Source organism: Marmota monax, unplaced genomic scaffold (assembly GCF_021218885.2).
Source record: "Marmota monax isolate L192 unplaced genomic scaffold, Marmota_monax_Labrador192_F-V1.1 WCK01_AAM20220418_F8-fsc00014, whole genome shotgun sequence".
NCBI lineage: Eukaryota > Metazoa > Chordata > Mammalia > Rodentia > Sciuridae > Marmota > Marmota monax.
This window is the reverse complement of record NW_026695222.1, coordinates 38,706,179-38,724,357: the sequence shown is the minus strand read 5'-3', so window position 1 is coordinate 38,724,357 and position 18,179 is coordinate 38,706,179. Positions and strand designations below refer to the sequence as shown.

Below are 18,179 nucleotides of genomic sequence, written 5' to 3'. Positions count from 1 at the left end.
ACTGCTGGTGGCAACCTGGCCTTTTGCTGGACCTGGCAAACACAGTTAGCCCTTCTCAGTGCGGTTCTAGAGCAAACACTTCAGCCCTGACTGTCAGTCCTTGGAGCTCCTCTCTAACCTCCCCAGCCAACCCCATTTTCGGTTATAGAGTTCAGAGCCAGATTCAGAAATTGGTTACACAGGGAAGAGGAGAGCCACAAGGGAGTCTACAGATGTGATTGGGGTAAGGGTCAACCTGGCTTCTCTGGGGAAGCAAGAGCGCATTTGAGGGAGAAACCTCTGAGTGTGCCCCGCTAAAGAAAGTCAGTAGCCTAGGGCGGTAGTGCACCCCTTGTAATTCCAGCTACTCATAGGCAGAAGGAGGATCATCAGTTCCAGGACAACCTGAACCCCTGAACTACCTCCCCAGTCCAAAAACAAAATCCAAGTATTAAAAGGGCTGGGGTGTAATCCAGTGGTAGGGAGCTGGACCCTGATTTTACTCCCTAGTACCGAGGCTGGGCAGCCAATTCACGAGATTGGAGAGCGCGAAGTGTTCGTCTCTCCTTGGCCAGGACCTCCGCGGGTAGAAAACACCAAGAGTAGGTAGGGGGTCCTGAATCCCCCAACACATAGGAGACCCACAGCTCTTCGCTTGCCTGCCTCAGAGGACCTTCAGCAGGTGGTCAGTGCCCAGGTGAGAACGGAAGCCCTTTACCCTGGCCGACACCCTCCGCAAAAACAGCCCGCGCGCCGCCGACACACCTCCGAGCTCCCGGAGCGCGCCCGGCGCACTGGGCTCGGCAGCAGGTGCCTCGCCGCGCAGACTCGCCGGCCACAGGGACCGGCTCGGGCGCGGGGCCGGCGCGGGCGGGGCGGGGTGGGACGGCGACGCGCGTTACCCGCGGGTCATACTGGCCGCCCTGCACTCAGTGAGGGGCGTGTGCGCGGGCCCGGCACCCGCCGGCCCCATGTTCACCGAGCTGAGGTCCAAGCTGAGCCCCCCGCGAGGCCGCGCCGGGGCTGTGCGCGCTGGCTTAGGGGAGCGCCGCGATGTGGACGGTGAGCCCGGGCTGGACTGGGAAGCAGGAATGTCGCGGGGCTGCGGGACATGGGACCAAGTGGTGGCAAGGGGGTGGGGGGCTGGACCCTGCGGGCTTCCAGCATCGGCAACTACGCGGGGGGGGGGGGGGGCGACCTGACCTAACGGGGTGCGGTGGCCTTTGTCCTGCGCCGCGGGGGATTGGTTGGCCAACCTCAGGCCTTCGATATCAGCGCGCCTTTGGCTTGGGGCCGGGGATGACAGGCCAGGGCTTCTGTGTCCATGCTGGAGGCACACTGGGGTCACCCCTTCCTTCCGAATGCATAGAAAACCCTCCCCAGCCCTGGCAGTGGGGTCGACAAGGGGTTGAGATCACAACCTCAGATTTCCTTTTGGAATTGATGTTGGGGCAGGGAGGAACCGATCCTTCTGTACTGCCGGCAGGAAATGGGCGGGGCTCCGCTGGCCGGGCAGGTGCAGTGCCGGCAGAGGCGTTGGACTGGTTCCCCAGAGCTGCTCCTACCCTAGGGCAAAGGCCCTGTGGAAACCTGAGACGACCTGGCCTGCCTCCTGGAAGGTGCAGGTTCAGAATCAATCTTTCCCCATGTACTAGACATCACTTTGGGGCAGTAGCCACACACCCGCTGTCTGACCTTAGACCTCAAATTAAAAGTCACCAAGGGTCCAGTTCAAAATTCCAAAAATGGGGGAGGAAGAAGCTAAGCCTCAGGAGTCTTACCAAGGTTTCAGTAGAATGGGTACACCCATTACTTATATCTCCTTGACACCACCAAACCCTGCCCCAGTGTAGAGGGGATGGCTATCAAGGAAAGAGGATCTCATGCTACACCTTGGGGTGGGCCCTGGGAATCTCATTCTGCCTGCCCACCCAGGGCCTGGATGTGTGCAGAGATTTAGGAGGGCCTGAGCCCACCTTCCTTTCTCCCCTCCCCAAGACACCATTTGCCACATTTATGGAGCCCCTCATGTGCCTTAGGGATCCCACCCCAGGTGGGAGAGGTCCTATCAAGACCAGTCACCCTCCCCAGACTTCTGTCAGCAGTGACCCCAGAGGTGGTTGTAACAGTAAAACATAGGATGTGTCAAAGTTGGTGTGGGAAGAGGGCTGTGCTGACCAGCCATTTCTGGTGAGCACCTGCCAGTCACACTGTTGTCCTGGTTGGGCCCTGTGGAAGCAGCAGAGCAGGAAAACCTGGGAGTCCCAGTTGCCAGCTTTCCCAGTTCAGGCCTTTTTGACCATGAGTCATAGTTGGTGAGCTCAGCCAGGCAGGGGACAAGCCTCAAATGCCAGATATGGCTGTATAAACTGGGTGCCTTCAGTGGCGATGGGCAGGCAGGAACCTTAACCAGACTTCTCCACAGAGTGCCTCCAATGACACAGGAGCCAGGCTTTTTCCTCAAAGATATGTCCTGTGTGTATGCTGGTCTAGTGTGACATGTATGAGGCTTGTGTGCATAAGGTCAAGGGTGGTCCTGGGATCGCCCCTCACCTGGTTATAGGTCTCAGGCTCCCTGGGAGGCATGTCCTCCAAGATAGCAGAACCCATCCTGACTGTCAGTGTGAGGGCTGCAGGCTTGCAAGGGAAGCGGTATTCTCAGCTCTCCATCTTGGGGCTAGGGAGGAGGATCCTTATTTTGCACATATTCTTCTGCCTTTGGGGACTTGATTTGTCCTCCTTGAGAACTGGCTCCTTCTTTGGTAGAGGGGAAATAGGTTAGGCAAGGAAGTGGCTCTTGGGGAAAGAGCCTTTGGTCCTGCTCCTGACCACTCTGACCAGGCACCCCTGCACACAGCCACTGCTCACTTCAGCTTCTGCCGGACTCTCCTGGAGCACACAGTGTCAGCCGAAAGCATCCCCTGCCACCTGCCTCGGACGCCAGGCACCAGCCTCACATGGCATGATTCCCGTAGCCAGAGGGCTTCCAGCAGCAGGCCGATCAAACTCCTGCAGCAGCCTGGCACAGAGACCCCCCAGGTACCCACCCACCTACCCCACCCACCTCAGTCCCTGCCTTCCCTGCTCTGCCACGCTCCTTCTATCTGCCACCCACTTCCCCTACAGGGCCGGCTGTACTCTGACCACTATGGCCTGTACCACACAAGCCCCTCGCTGAGTGGCCTGACGCGGCCTGTGGTCCTCTGGAGCCAGCAGGACGTCTGCAAGTGGCTTAAGAAACACTGTCCCCACAACTACCTCGTCTACGTCGAGGCCTTCTCCCATCATGCCATCACTGGTACGGTGGAGTCTGGACAGGACAGGAGATGGATGCCCAAAGAGCCTCCTTCCCTACCAAGTGCCTACAGTCTGCAGTTGTTTCTCCACCTATCGGTGCTCCTCTGAGGCAACCTTCCCTGGGGTCCTCGGAGTCTCTGTATCTGCACTGTCTTCTGGCATCTTCCACTTGGCCTCCATCTGCTGCTTATCATGATTCTCTCTCTGCCTCTCCCTCTAATTCTCTCTGAATCTTTCTCTGAGACTTCCTGTGCCCTTTCTTTCTTTCTTTTCCTTTCATTCTGTGTCTGTGTGTGTCTTTGTCTTTGGTACTGGGAATTGAGCCCTAAAATGCCCTACCACTGAGCTACATCCCAGCCCTTTTTATTTTTTATTGTGACACAAAGTCTGGCTAAGTTATCCCGGCTGACCAGGAACTTGTGATCTGCCTCAGCCTCTGATAGCCTCTGTTGGACCCTCTTCCCTCCCCCAGGCCGAGCTCTTCTGCGGCTAAATGCAGAGAAGCTACAGAGGATGGGGCTGGTGCAGGAGGCCCAGAGGCAAGAGGTGCTGCAACAGGTGCTCCGCCTGCAGGTGCGAGAGGAGGGTCGGAGCCTGCAGCTGCTCAGCCAAGGTCAGTGGGAGGAGCCAGCATGGGGGGGGCACTGAGAGTTGAGGTAAGTGGCTTGACTGCAGGAGGGTGCTTGGGAGCCCTAGTAAGGGCCATCCTGGGATGTGGCAGGGACCTGCCTCTCCCTTACTTCCATGCATCCTACAGCTTCCTTTGGAAACATATCCTAGCTGCTGCCAAGGCTTGAACCAGACCCCAGCACTGTGACCAGAGCCTACGGCCAAGGACGAGGACAAGCTGGCCCCACAGACCCTCTCGAACCCCACAGGATACCATGGTGGCCAAGTCCAGCCTAGTGGACAGATCTCCACCTTCAAGCACCTGTGGTTGGGCAGCCAGGCCATGGCCTGGGCTGCTTATCTGTGACCCCTCCTCCTGGGACATGAGCCCACTCCCTGGCACTGCTGGCAACGTGTGGGGCAGCTGCCTGGAGCCAGAGTGGGGTTCAAATGACCCCAAGACTCCCAGGGAGTCTTTTATTTATGTTCCCTTTACTGTGTGACTGTCCCCCTTTGCCTGAGTCTTGCATCTCTGCTCACTTGTCCAGTTCCATATCCTCACATCATTGCCAGGCCAGCCACACTGTGGGACAAACTGCCTTGGCTCCCTTTGACTTGTGTTTCTCCCTGCCCCTGCCAGAACCCAGCAGGCAACCTATGTCCAGAGTAACAGTCATCAGCATGGCCAGGCAGGGACCCATGCAGAGCACCTCGCTAATTCTATCGCCACCCTGGCCAAACCTGTATCTATTTATGAGCACTGAGTCTGAGAGGCCCTGGTTGCCTCAGCCCCAAAGACAGAGCACAGAACAGTGAGGACAGCAGCCCTGTGCAAGCAACTCCTCGCCCTGAGCCTGCTGGAGTCAGTGTGCTCTGGGCCCACTTTTGGGAAAGTCTGGTATTAAGCATCGCCTCTGTGTATTTGCACTTAAGAGAACATCTTCAAGAAACCATCGCACTTGCTGCTTTCCCAAGGAAACCTGGATTCATAGGAGAGACTGTCCTGAGGGCTGTGCTCCTCCTCTGCTGCCAGACGCCTAAGCAACCCTTCCCTGGGTAGTCTGGGGCTGGTGCTGCCCGGCAGAGGGACAGTGAGGGCAGCCCCACAACCTCTTGCTCCTCTGCCCCTTCCCACAACCACGGGGACTCTGAAAATCTCAGGGACAGTTGAGGCTAAGCCTCCAGTCCTCTCTCTGTGACCTGAGCTGGCCTCAGGACTCAGGATTGGTCACTGCAGGTCCTGAGTGAATTTGGGCAACTGGCCTGGTGCCTCCCATCCCATGTGTCTGCACCCACAGGGAGCCTCCTTGTCATGTCTGGCTGCCCTGAGTATCCCCCCAAACCTTGTGCTATCAATCTTCAGCCAGAAGGCCCATCTCTGCCTTTTCCCCTCCTGTCTTGCCCACCCTGTGCTCCTGTATTGTCTTCCTTGTTTTTCATTCACTTTTTTTATATTCTAACAAAAAATCAGAAATAAACCTGTTCTCAAGTGCCAACAGTACTAGGTCTGGGAGGAAGGGGTGTCCAGCCCAACAGCCTGGCTCTGGTACCACCAGGGGGCAGTGGTATCCCTTCCTGGAGGGGCCGCTGGTCAACCCCAGGGCACCTGGGACAAGAGGCATCAGGTAGGCACTCTTGATGAATGACACCCAGTGATGGACACAAGGCTCCTGACATGCTCAGAGCAACAGCCCAGATATGTGGTGTGTGAGGTTCCTGTAACAAAGAAGCATCCACTGGGTGAATTCAAAAAGAAAACTTTGATTCAGAGTCTAGGGGTTACACAGTGGTAGAGTGTGTGCTTAGCATGCTCAAGGCCTTGTGTTGGATCAGAAGGGAGAAAGGGATTCAGTTCTGAAGACTAAATCATATTCCCTTTGTGAGTGCAGAAGGGCACCTTTCCTTGCTCTTCCAGCCTCTGGTTGCTATCTGGGATTATAGGAATCAAGGACACACCACTCCCATCTGTTTCTGTGGTCATATCACCTTTCTTCTGTCTCTGAAATCTCCCTGTCTCCTTCTTGTAAGGATGATTGGATTGGGGCCCAGCTGGGTAACCCAGGTTGACTTCATCTCAGGATCCTTACTCATATCCATAAAGACCCATATTCCAAATAAGGAATGTTCACTCACACATTCAACACTCTGACACGATCATCTGTAGGGACTCACCACCCAACCCTCTACACAGGGCAGTACCCTGACAAGCAGCACATATACTGTGGCACCCACTCATCAACCAGATACATAGCAGGAACAGGAACACAGATGTAACCCACAAATGCAATGACATAGCCAGACATGCACTGTGTGCTCCAACACACAAACACACTGTGTATTTGGCCAGACACAGTGATATGCACAGAGATATTTAACAACACCCCCACATACATACAATTACCCAAACATACAAGTACTCTTGCATAACAATGACCCCCTAACATACAGAAACAAGAGAGCACAGCCCCAATACAAACCAAATTATATAACACCCCGACATCTAGATACACATGAAAAACTGTTGGTCCTCACATCCTGCATGCAGGTACTCACACATGAACATGCCACAGCCTGGACAACATGCTAAGATTCAGATACATACCTACCATGCATCTGACATCAAGGTGCCTGGATACTGAAACTGACACTCAGATATAGCACTGATCTTGCCTGGCACAGAACTCACAGATATGCCATGACAGTGATTTTCAAGATGGATGCTTCCTGACACATTTGATCACTTGGACACACCTGTGAACGCTGACACATCCCATTTGTACAGGAGAGCTGACAGCCTTGTACACACCTCAAGAAACACACACTGACCCCTCCCAGCATCCTGCCCCTAGGGTGTGGATGCTCAAGGAGGGCTTTGAGCAACTCTTTCCTTTTCCTCCTATGGTAACTTGGGCTGGGGCAGCACCCTGGTCTCTCTGGCTCAGATTTCCAAGGGGAGGACTGACTGGCTGACCTTTTCACATAGGGCTCAGCACTTTGCCTCTGCCTCCAGACCAGTGTTCTGTGCAGGTCTCAGGCAAAGCAGATATCAAGGTCCCTTGAAAAGAGGTGGACATCAAATCTGCTGACAGCTCCTCTGCCCTGCCCCAGAGCAGTGCAGGACAGCCTGCTCCAGGGGGAGCAGGGCAGAGGGTGCTGGGCAAAAAGGAGGCCCCAGGGAAGGAGATCTATCTTGTAACTCTGTACCCCAACTAACAATTTCCAGCCCACACTAGTTTTGTGGAATTCAAAGTGCTTGTGGAATGTAAAAAGGGGGCATTAAAAACTTTTAGAAGTCAGCTTTAATTGTAAAAGTAATATATGCACATGATTAAAGATATTTCAATAGTACTGAGACCCAAAATTAAAACCCAGTCTCCTCTCTGGGGAGTTTCCTCCCTGGGAGAAGGGGGATGTGAGCAGAAGACAGCGATACTCCATTCTCTTAGAGGAGACTAGTGTCTCTTGCCTGCCTCCTGTGGGGGCTCCTGTCAACTCTACCTCCCCACCAGCTCCCACAGGGAGATTCACTCCTCGGCCAGCTTCATTCATTCCCCATCACCCCTGACTTGACATCAGCAGAAACCTAGGCTCCGGGGAAAGCTGGGCGCTGGCTGCTGGCCTAGGACCATCACGCACAGCGCTGGAAAGGTTGATCCAATGGTCAGATACCCCAATAAAGCTACATGGCCCTGACGGAGGTCACAGGGCCAGCTGGAGAGAGGCCCGATCTTGCCCGCCAGCCGGGGGGAAGGGGTGGAGGAGGTCAGGGTCCTGCACACCTAGGCTTCTCTGCACTCCCCCGCCGCACCTGCCGGACTAGTCCGTGCGCCCCCGAACGTGCCTCAGTTTATCCCACTGTCCACAGACGCCTCCCGTCCTGCGGACGGCACGTCGGCCACTCGGCCCCGGCCCGGCCCACCGCCACGAGGGCCCCGAGCCCGATCTAGCAGGCGGGTCGGTGGGCCCCCTCCCCGTCGCGGAGCGCGGCAGGAATACCGCGAGAGTTCGCCCCCTCCCCCCGCAGTAAAACTGTCAAAGGTGGGAGGGGCGGGAGCGCGCATGTGCGCAGCGGCGCGCAGCCTGCGCTGCCCGGACCCGCGCCCGCGCCCCGGCCCGGCCCGGCCGCAGCCCGCTGGGCGCCGCAGGTAAGCGCCGCCCGCCGCCGCCCGCCGCCCGCCGCCCGCCGCCCCGCGCCGCCGCCGCTGCCCCGCGCCGCCGCCGCCGCCTGCGCGGAAAAAGTCGCCATTTTGGTTCGCCGCCTGCGCCCCCGCCCCCCCCCCCGCCGCGGCCGCCCTTCCGGCCAGGCCGAGGCCAGCGCCCGCGCCCGGCGAGTGACAGGTGGGTGGCGGCCGCTCCCGCAGCGCGCCCAGGCCGCCCTCACCTGGCCGGGCCGCGCCGCCGGCCGCCGGCCTCCGCGGAGGGCCCCGCCACCCGCCGCGGCCCCGTCAGCAAGCCCCCCGGAGTCCTGCACCGGCAGCGGCCCTCGGCGGAGGGGTCGCGCGGCCGCGGCCAGGCCCCCAGCGCTGGCGCCCGCCCGGGTTTAGAAAGACTGGAAGGGGGGCCGCCTGCAGCCAGGCCTCGGGTCGGAGGGATGACTCATGCCGCTGTCTTCCTTTGAAATTTCAAAGTGAGGACTCCCTGAGAAGTTTGTTGACTGACCTCACACCCTCCCTCCCCCCAGGCCCAGGACCCAGGCTGCCATCACCCTTGGCAGTGGGCAGTGACTGTCCTGACCTCCGACCTCAGCCCTCCCAGACACAGCAGCCCCTTCCCATGCCCTCTGATCTGAACTGATCAGAAATTGTTGGAGAAGGGCTCCCCTGCTCACACCTTGCCCCCTGGTACCGCCCACTTCTGTGGCTCAGGTGTCTCTGTGGGAGGACCTGACAGGGCCTGGTGACTCCTGGAACAGGCCCCTGGAAGCCCAGCCTTGGACAACAGGGTTCTCCCTGGCAAGTGTCTTGGTGGGCTCTGGAGCCTGGGCCTCTGCTGCTAATGCTGGCCTTGTTTAACTGAAGTGGGCTGAGGTCTGTTGAGCAGGGAGAGCAGAGGTCAGCTAGACAGTGGTCAGTGACTCAGGGGCTGAACAGGAACCCTGCATCAAGGCTGAGAAGGGGGCCAGACATGATGGTCAGGAAACCCAGGGACCAGAAGGAGATGCCAGTGGCCCTCAGTCTGCCCACCAGAGAGAGGTTGCTTGTGGTTAAGGAGGGCCCTGGCGTCCCTTGGCACTCACCTAGACTATTTTGTATATCTGGGGAGAAGGATCTAGGGTGCCCACCTGGGTAGGTTGGCTTTGCATGGGGTGTGAGTGGGCAGGGGTGAGGACCCCGAAGGGAAAGATACCCTCAAGGTGCTGGGGCTTGGCAGCCTGTGAGCCAGCAGCTGTTGCTGGTGCCATAAATGGCCCTTAGGAGGGATGTGGTCAGCCTCCTTCCTCCTGCACAGGCCACCTCTCCTGGGGACACGCCCTGCCCGATGCCTGATCCTCAGCACACTTTGGGACTGTGAGTCTGATATTGAGAGGGATCCTGTCCAAACTGGTGAGGGTCTCCACACAGTTTGTGCCTTCTGGGTTGTCTGGGGAGAACTTGTGCAGCCCCTCCCCTGAGTCAGAAGCCCCATTACTTGTTTCTGTGTGACAAATCAGGAGGGCAAGCTTCCTGGCCAGAGTGAGCCTATTGGTGGGTAGGCTTCAGGGCAACCCCTCTGTAACTTCTGAATTGGGCTCATTGGACCTCAGGTCTGTGTACTTGCCCTGCAGAAATGACTGATCCCTTCTGTGTTGGAGGAGGCCGCCGGCTCCAGGGGTCCAGCAGAAGTGGACCTGGGAAGGGTGGCAGCCGGAAGGAGGTCCGACTTCCCATGCTACAGGACTCACCAAAGCTGGGTGAGGAGCCAGGGCCAAAATCACTTCCAGAGGGTCACTCTCTGAGTACCCAAGGGCGTTCTGGGGTAGAGGCTGTTTTGGACATAATTTGTGCCTGGGTTCTTGTCCTAGGCTGGCAGGGCCCCTGCCCCAAGCCTTGGCATTGGTGAACCCAGGCTCATTGCACATCTGCCCCCCTTGTGCCAGCCACAGTGCAGTCCCTGAACCTTACTGCCCCATATGCTACAGGGATGCCTGTGGTCCACAGTGGACAGACAGTATCTGGCCAGGCTCCTCTCTGCTTTGACCCAGGAAGTCCAGCCAGCGACCGGACAGAGGGGAAGAAAAAGGGGCGGCCCAAGGCCGAGAACCAGGCCCTGCGAGACATTCCTGTGAGTTACCTGAGGCAGGGGTGGGGCTCATGATGGGTCTGCCTGTAGAGGTCACTGACCTACACTAATCTCCCCTCTGCACCTCCCCTGTCAGCTCTGAGTTTCAGGATGTAGCCTGAGGCCCTTACCTCTGATAGCTGTGAGGGCCCAATGAGCCATGCTAGTAGCCCCAGCACAGATCTGGAGCTGGGCTTGAATTCTTGTTGCAGTCTGGAGGTTGAGGGGTTGTGCTGCCTCTGTGCCCTGTAGCCTGGGGAGGGTTCTGAGTCTGGGGCTTGGAGGGCTGAGGCCTAGGTGGATGAGAAGCAGCAGTCCAGCCATTCTCTACGCTCAGCTCTCACTCATGAACCAGTGGAAAGATGAATTCAAAGCTCACTCCAGGGTGAAGTGTCCCAACTCAGGGTGCTGGCTGGAATTTCCCAGCATCTACGGACTCAAGTACCATTACCAGCGCTGCCAAGGGGTAAGGGGCTATGGGTCAGGGAGGAGGTGGCCTAGGGGTGTGCCTGGGCAGAGGTCCCGGGGCCCCATCCCACACCTGCCCTCCCTGCCCAGGGCGCCATCTCAGATAGGCTGGCTTTCCCTTGCCCCTTCTGCGAGGCTGCATTCACCTCAAAGACCCAGCTGGAGAAACACCGGATTTGGAATCACATGGACCGTCCCCTGCCAGCCCCCAAGCCTGGCCCAGTCAGCCGACCAGTCTCCATCAGCCGGCCTGTTGGGGTCAGCAAGCCCATTGGAGTGAGCAAGCCTGTCACTATGGGCAAGCCTGTGGGAGTCAGCAGACCCATTGGCATCAGCAAGCCGGTCACAGTCAGCAGACCCGTGCCAGTCACTAGGCCCATGCCGGTCACCAAGCCTGTCACAGTCAGCAGGCCTATGCCAGTCACCAAGGCCATGCCAGTCACTAGGCCTGTGCCAGTCACCAAGCCTATCCCAGTCACCAAGTTGGTAACAATTACAAAACCTGTGCCGGTCAGCAAGCCAGTGCCAGTCAGCAGGCCTGTTGTGGTCAGCAAGCCAGTGCCGGTCAGCAGGCCCATTGCCATCAGCAGACATACACCAACCTGCAAAATGGTGCTGCTGACCAAGTCTGAGAACAAAGCACCTCGTGCTGCTGGGAAGAGCAGCAGTAAGAAAAGGTACAGGAGCTCACACCTAAGTATCCTTATGCATACCTAGGGTCCAGGCCACGGCTGGCCACGTGGCCTCACCTACCTCCTCTGCAGGGCCGCAGACAGCCTGGACATCTGCCCTATCCCACCAAAGCAGTCCAGGCCAGAGAATGGGGAGTTCAGCCCATCTACCACGGACCAGAGCTTGGCCTTACAGCTGAGTACAGATCCCAGCAGTAGTTCCCTGCTGCTGGGTGGGAGACCCTCAGTGGGCAGGGAGGCAGTGCGGCCTGCAGGCCCTATGTCCCCACCTGAGGAGGACCCCGAGCGCACAAAGCATAGTAAGATGAGAGCCCTGAGGAAAGTCGGGAGGTAGGTGGGGCTCTGGCTCCAGATGGTCATTTGACAGATGTTGATCCTTGTTTTCTCTCCCCTGAGTCAGGAAGGAAACAGAAAACACCCAAGAAATTCACAGGGGAGCAACCGTCCATCTCAGGGACCTTTGGACTCAAAGGTGAGACCCCCACCTGCAGGGCACCTCTGAGATTGGGTGCCTCCACACCTGTGCCTGCACCTAGCCCACACTTCCCTGCCCACTTATCTGTGCACACAGGCCTGGCCAAAGCCGAGGATAAGGCTCGAGTTCACCGCTCCAAGAAGCAGGAGGGGCTGGGTCCTGAGGATGTGCGGAAGAAGGTGCAGGCCACCCCTGTCATTGTCAGCAAGGAGGCACCAACTCCTGTGACCCACTCAGCCCCAGGTGGGGCTGCCGGCCAGGGCCCAGGGCAGGTCTCAACTGTGGGGTGGATTCCATGGTTCAGGCACAGGGGCTGATTGTGGAGCCTGGGTGCTACTGCTACCCCTGGCATCCAGGAGCCTCCACAAACCTCTGAGGCCCCAGTCCTGCCCCACAGGTGGTCCTGAGGAGCAGTGGCAGAGAGCTATCCATGAACGGGGGGAGGCCATCTGCCCTACCTGCAATGTGGTCACCCGGAAGACCCTTGTGGGGCTCAAGAAACACATGGAGGTGTGTCAGAAGGTAGGTTGCCTGGGAGACACTGGGAGTGGGGATTCCTTAGCCATGGCCAGCTTCATATTGCCAGGCTGTGTCTGTAGCTGCAGGATGCACTCAAGTGCCAGCACTGCCGGAAGCAATTCAAATCCAAGGCTGGTCTCAACTACCACACCATGGCCGAGCACAGTGCCAAGGTATGCTGCCAGGACCCCAGGGCCTGTCTCACCCTGACCACTGACAACTAACCCCACCCTGCTGCTCCCCCTTGCCTGACCTTGGACCCAGGGGTCCCAACACCTGAGCTCACCCTGTTCTCAGCCTGCTGCTGCTGAGGCTTCCGAGGGCGGGGAGCAGGAGGAACGAGAGCGGCTGCGCAAGGTGCTGAAGCAGATGGGGCGGCTGCGCTGCCCCCAGGAGGTCAGTGTGGGGAGCCTGTGTGCACATGGGACTTGGAGCCTCTCTGGCTGCCTATTGACCACTGGCCTGGATCCCCAGGGCTGCGGGGCTGCCTTCTCCAGCCTCATGGGCTATCAGTACCACCAGCGGCGCTGTGGGAAACCGCCTTGTGAGGTAGACAGCCCTTCCTTCCCCTGCGCCCACTGCGGCAAGACTTATCGCTCCAAGGCTGGTCATGACTACCATGTGCGATCAGAGCACTCGGCCCCGGTGAGTGGCCTGTGGTCTTCATGCTCCCAGGGCTCTCCAGTGGTCTTGCTGTAACACAGTACTCCTTCCTGCCACCTGATGGGTGTGATCCCCACTCTCCTTGTAAGTCACTTACATCCCAATGGACTGGAGGGTGGGCACCAGGAACTCCTGTGTCCCATCTTCCTTGGGATGCCTATGTTATCCCTGTCCCCCACACACTTGTATGCACCCTGGGTCCCTGTGTCTTCAGGGGCCACATGTGGCCCACATCTCATGCTGACTCTGACCTGCCATCTCTGGCGCTCCTGCTTCTGCGGCTTATCCTGGCTACCATGTGACCCTGCTCTCCAGCCTCCCGAGGAGCCCATGGAAAAGACCCCTGAGGCTGAGGACTTGCTGGGTGTGGAGCGGACCCCAAGTGGTCGCATCCGCCGCACCTCGGCCCAGGTGGCCGTGTTCCACCTGCAGGAGATTGCAGAGGATGAGCTGGCACGGGACTGGACCAAGCGACGCATGAAGGACGATCTTGTGCCTGAGACTGCACGGGTGAGCTGCCTACCCACATGTGGATGGGGTATGGGCCTTCTTCCCTGAGGTCTTCCCCAAGCCCCTGGCCTCCTTGTCTCTGGGCAGGACATGCCTCAATCCAGAGTCCCTGGTGACAGCCATGCCCCTGTCTACTGATCCCAACTCTGGAAGGGACATTGAGTTGCTGCTGAGGCATACATACAGTCTCAGAGCCCGGGTGCCTCTGGGCCTGGACTCACCTGCACTGTACCTGGCTTTACAGCTCAACTACACGCGGCCAGGCCTCCCCACACTCAACCCCCAGCTACTGGAGGCATGGAAGAATGAAGTCAAAGCAAATGGCCACGTAAACTGCCCTAACGATGTGAGCGGGGCGGGCTGAGTGGGTGGGCATGGGAGGTCCAAGACAGGGCAGGTGTGGCCTTCAGGGAGTGGCAGAGGCTGAGACCGAGATCTTTTAGGAGGCAGCCCTCAAAATGACCAGCCTTGCTTCTGATTCTGAGCTCCCACAGGATTCTCACTTAAGACCCCATTAGCAGAGGGGCCTCAGGCCCTACATGCCCAGCCTAAACCCCAGGACTCTTGGAGTCAGGTCCTTCCACATGCCCCAGAGAGAGGCTCCGAGCTCCCTGAGGCTGAGGCAGGTGCACCTTTGTGTGGGAGACTCCCCACCGGCCTCCCCCCCATGGCTGTCTCCCACTGCAGTGCTGTGAAGCCATCTACTCCAGTGTGTCTGGTCTCAAGGCCCATCTGGCCAGCTGCAGCAAGGTCAGTCCTGGGGGCTCCCTGTGGCCCAGAGGGGGCTCAGCATTCCCACCTTTCTCCTGCCAGGGGTCCCTCCACATTAGTGTGAGAACCTCCCCTGCTCCCATTGCATGAGCCCAGAGACAGGCTGATATAGACAGTTGGCTCAGAACCCCTCCCTGCCTCTACCCCAGCCATAGGACGGTCAGTCCCCAGCCTTGTCCTCAGCTCCTTGTCTATGTGGGTATGTGTGGGAGGTCAACCTGACCTGGGCACACTATCTTGGGAAAGGACCCTCAGCAAAGGTTTGTGACCCTTCCCCAAGACACCTGCTCTTCCCATCCTCAACTCCCCGGTAGCAGGAGCCAGTTAATGGTCCTGCTGCAGGGTACCCTTACAGGTTCCTGAAACAGCTGCAGATTCGCCAGCTGTCCCTGCCCCTTTAGTGGTGAGATAAGGGCTTGAGCCAGGTGTGGGCTTTGGGCCCTTAAGAGCCAGGGACTGCACTGCCTTGCTTTACAGGGGGACCACCTGGTAGGGAAGTACCGCTGTCTGCTGTGTCCCAAAGAGTTCAGCTCTGAAAGTGGCGTCAAGTACCATATCCTCAAGACCCATGCAGAGGTGCGGGAGCAACCACTGGGCCAGAGCTGGGGGAGGCCCAGGAAGGGTAGGGCCAGAGCTGGGTGGTGGAAACGGGATGGCCTAGGAGTGTCTATTTAAGCAAGTGGCCAGCATTGAGAAGTCTGGCAGTTTCTCCTCATAGGGGTATCCAACTCCCCCAGAAAAGCTGAGAAGCTGGGTCCTACCGGGCAGCCTGAGCAGGAGCTGCTTGTGGGTGGGAACCCTGCCCTCAGCCCTCACTGCAGCTGCCTACCTGGCCTGAGGGTGACTGGGTCTACAGTGTGGGCAGGGTCCCAGGTCTTCGTTGGGGCTTTTCTCTCCCCAGAACTGGTTCCGGACCTCAGCAGATCCACCTCCCAAACACAGGAGCCAGGGTCCCTTGATATCCAGGAAAGAGAAACGAAGTCTGGCGGGAGGAAAGAAACGGGGCCGCAAGCCTAAGGAGCGGCCTCCTGAGGAGCCCATGCCCAAGCTCCTCCACCGCCGGGACGACTGGCCCTTGGGAGGCAGGGACAAGGGGTCTCGGGGCTCCACTGGGCGGAAGGTGGGAGCCAGCAAGGCACCCTAAAAGTGAACCCCACACTGGCTGCCAAGCCCCACTCTGTTCAGCGTGGGGGAGCCACTCTGGACCTCCTGTCCTCCATCCTCACCCCCATCCATCTGTCCAGTGGAGGTGGTGAGCCATTCTCTCCTCCCCGAAGGTGGCCCTTCCCTTGTTCAGGGCACACCTGGGTGGAGCTCCACAAGGGGTGCCAGGGGCAGCAGCAGAAGTACAAAGGGTGGGGCAGCCTCCCTGTGAGGACGCTCAGGGGCCTGGCAGCATCTGGGGCTTTGGCACCAAGGGGCTGCAGTGCACAGCAGTCAGATGTTCTTTGGCCCCTGTCTCTGCTTCCTCAGATCCAGCTGGGTCCCCACCCTGGCTCCCATGACTGGGGCATTCCTGGTGATCTGTGGCTGTGGGCCAACGAGAGCACCTGGGCATCCCTGGCTGCCACCACCTGGGCCTTGCCTCCACCCAACACTGGAACTCCAGTACCCCAGCTACCTCCCAGGACAGACCCTGTCCAGCCACTGCCATGCTGACCTGACAGCCACCTGCCCACCCTCATCCACCCTCCAGTTCCTCTGCTTCTGTTTTCTACCTCTCTGGGCCTGGCCCCATCCTCTGTCTGTCATTCCTGCTGCATTTCAGGCCCCAAACCACTGGTCCTTGTCCTCAAGTTGGAGGGACAGCTTCCTGTCTGCTCTGCCCAGACATGTGGAGGACCAGAGGCTTGTGTGCTCTGCTTCCTGCCTCCAGCCTCTGTCACTTCAAGCCAAGGTCACAGCCTGAGGGGGCTAGGGGCTTCTGGGTTCAGGGCCAGGTGGAAAGGGCCCAGCTCCGAAGGTGAGCCCCATGGAGAATATCCTCTGCCAGGTGGGGTCAGCCCAGAGGCAGAGCTCCTGTAGAAACCCTCCTCCCCTTTACCTGCTCCTGTACATCTGGTGGCATTGGATACAGGAACCAAAGGCCAGTGGGAGAGGGGGGCTTGGACTAGGTGGCAGCTCTAGGGCTGTGAGGAATCTGAAGATGGCAGGATCTGCAGGTAGGGCAGGGGTCAGTCAGGAGTCCTAGGGCACCTGGAGGGGGGAGCCCCACTTGCAGCCTCTGTGTAGGGAGGAAGATGCTCAGAGACATATGGATGGAGGCTGTTTACCAGTGGGGGCAGGGAGGGCTGAGGGCATACCCTCGCTGATCCTGGACGATGTGAATTTTGATATTTGCCTGTGTGCGTGTCTCCTGGGTGTAGTGGATGCCAGTCTTGTTGCTGTGACAAGTAACAACCTTTTTTTAAATTCTGTTTTTTATACAAAAATTCACAACAATCTGACATTTTGGTGCTAAGGGTTTCCTGGTGCCGAAGGTGGGGCTGGGTTGGCCCAGGGCTGTGCTGTGGCTCCTCTGCTGCTCAGGGGACAGGGAGGAGGGTTTCCAGCTGGGTTGTCCTACCCTGCAGTAGAGAGACCAGTTCCATGGGGCTTTGGGGATGGGAAAACTGGGCAGGCCTGGCCTGATGTGTTGGGAGGGGTGGAGAGAACAGACTCCCCCAGCCTCACACACCTGGACCTGGTCTGAGGATGGTGGCCTAGGTGGAGATGAGTGTGGGCAAGGATCAGAGGAGAATCTGGGACTCGGGCAGTGTGCTTTCCAGGGCACCTGAGTGCACCCATGGAGGGCCAAGTGCGCTTGGCCCTGTTTCCATGGTGGAGGAGGTTGGGCTCCAACAGGGTGTGGCCTCCTGCCCAGCCTCTCAGGTATTTGGCACTTGGGGGGAAGGAGGCCAGGCTCTTTTTTTTGGGGGGGGTTGAGTTTCCAGGACACCCCTGAAGTCCACAGGTGGCCCTGGTGTAGAAGTGGGCCTGGGTGACAATGTTTAGCACTTTAACCCCTGTGTCTTGAAATGAACAAGGGGGTTGCTGCTGGAGTAGCTACTGGTTGGGAGCCTGCCCTCCCTCCCTCCTTTCCTTCCCTCTCATCCACCCACACTAACTAGAGAGGGGCAGTGGCAAGCTGGTCTGCAAAGCCTTCCTCCAAAGGGTGTAGGGCCCTGGGCCGGGTGCATCAGGGTCTGCCCACTTCCCGCTCTGGCTCACACATGACAAAGTGACCACTGGCCTCCACAGCAGCCTCAGTGGGAGGAATCAGAATGGCAGACCCCAGGGTGTGGTAAACATGGAGCTTGGTGGACCAAGCCCTGGGTCCTTGGCAAAATGTGAGTTAGGGTCTCTGCAGATCTACCTCTGGTTCAGTGCACGCCCTTTCCTGAGAACAGGAAGATGCCCCAGGAGCTGACACTTCCCACAGAAATAGGATGCACTTTACTCAATTCTTTGCAGGCAGACGGGGGTGCATCCTGAGTGGCTGGAGCCTTTCTGTCCCTCTGGTGGTTCTGAGGGAGGCCCTGGAAGGGGAGGGCTTTCCTTGTAAGCCCCTGCCGGCTAGACTCTACTAGCTTGCCCTGGAAGTCTAGGGTTCAGGAGGGCCGTGGGTCACCCTTCTGCCTGGTGGCCATGCGTCCTAAACTTCGGGTTTCTTGGTTTGGTTTTTAATGAGGTTCTCAGCACACAAGTGCATTTCGAAAGACAGGTTCCAGCTATCACTTGTAACCATATATATACATATATATATTCTATCTACAAAATGTTTATTTGCAAGATGTTTTGACGGTGAGCTCGGGCCCTGCCCGCCTTGTGACCATCTGTCCCCAACCTCGTCCCTGCCCCGTCCCCTGGCGAGTGGCGCGGGGACGCGCCATCAACTGTATGTATTAAAAATGACTGTATCAAATAAATGTTTATTGATTTTTTTCCAGGGCTTTTGT

General features: G+C 58.2%; 2 protein-coding genes across 3 annotated transcripts; both read left to right on the top strand.

Moving 5' to 3' along the window:
* The first annotated feature begins 832 nt into the window (after positions 1–832).
* Samd10 (sterile alpha motif domain containing 10) lies at positions 833–5,381 on the top strand. 2 transcript variants are annotated; one of them, XM_046433506.2, is made up of 5 exons: positions 833–1,041; positions 2,837–3,018; positions 3,106–3,277; positions 3,749–3,849; positions 4,034–5,381. In XM_046433506.2, exons 1-5 carry the CDS (start codon positions 951–953, stop codon positions 4,091–4,093), a joined length of 606 nt encoding a protein of 201 aa, XP_046289462.1. In that variant the 5' UTR covers positions 833–950; the 3' UTR covers positions 4,094–5,381. The 2 variants fall into 2 exon arrangements, with proteins under 2 accessions (XP_046289462.1, XP_046289461.1); XM_046433505.2 differs by having other exon boundaries at positions 839–1,041; positions 3,749–3,889.
* Positions 5,382–9,360: 3,979 nt separating this feature from the next.
* Positions 9,361–18,169, top strand: Znf512b (zinc finger protein 512B). The gene is made up of 17 exons (XM_046433482.2): positions 9,361–9,428; positions 9,650–9,775; positions 10,004–10,146; positions 10,481–10,609; positions 10,702–11,288; positions 11,376–11,602; positions 11,704–11,775; positions 11,875–12,021; positions 12,176–12,300; positions 12,378–12,470; positions 12,595–12,693; positions 12,772–12,942; positions 13,276–13,470; positions 13,715–13,816; positions 14,158–14,220; positions 14,719–14,817; positions 15,143–18,169. Exons 2-17 carry the CDS (start codon positions 9,652–9,654, stop codon positions 15,383–15,385), a joined length of 2,619 nt encoding a protein of 872 aa, XP_046289438.2. The 5' UTR covers positions 9,361–9,428; positions 9,650–9,651; the 3' UTR covers positions 15,386–18,169.
* The last annotated feature ends 10 nt before the right edge of the window (positions 18,170–18,179 follow it).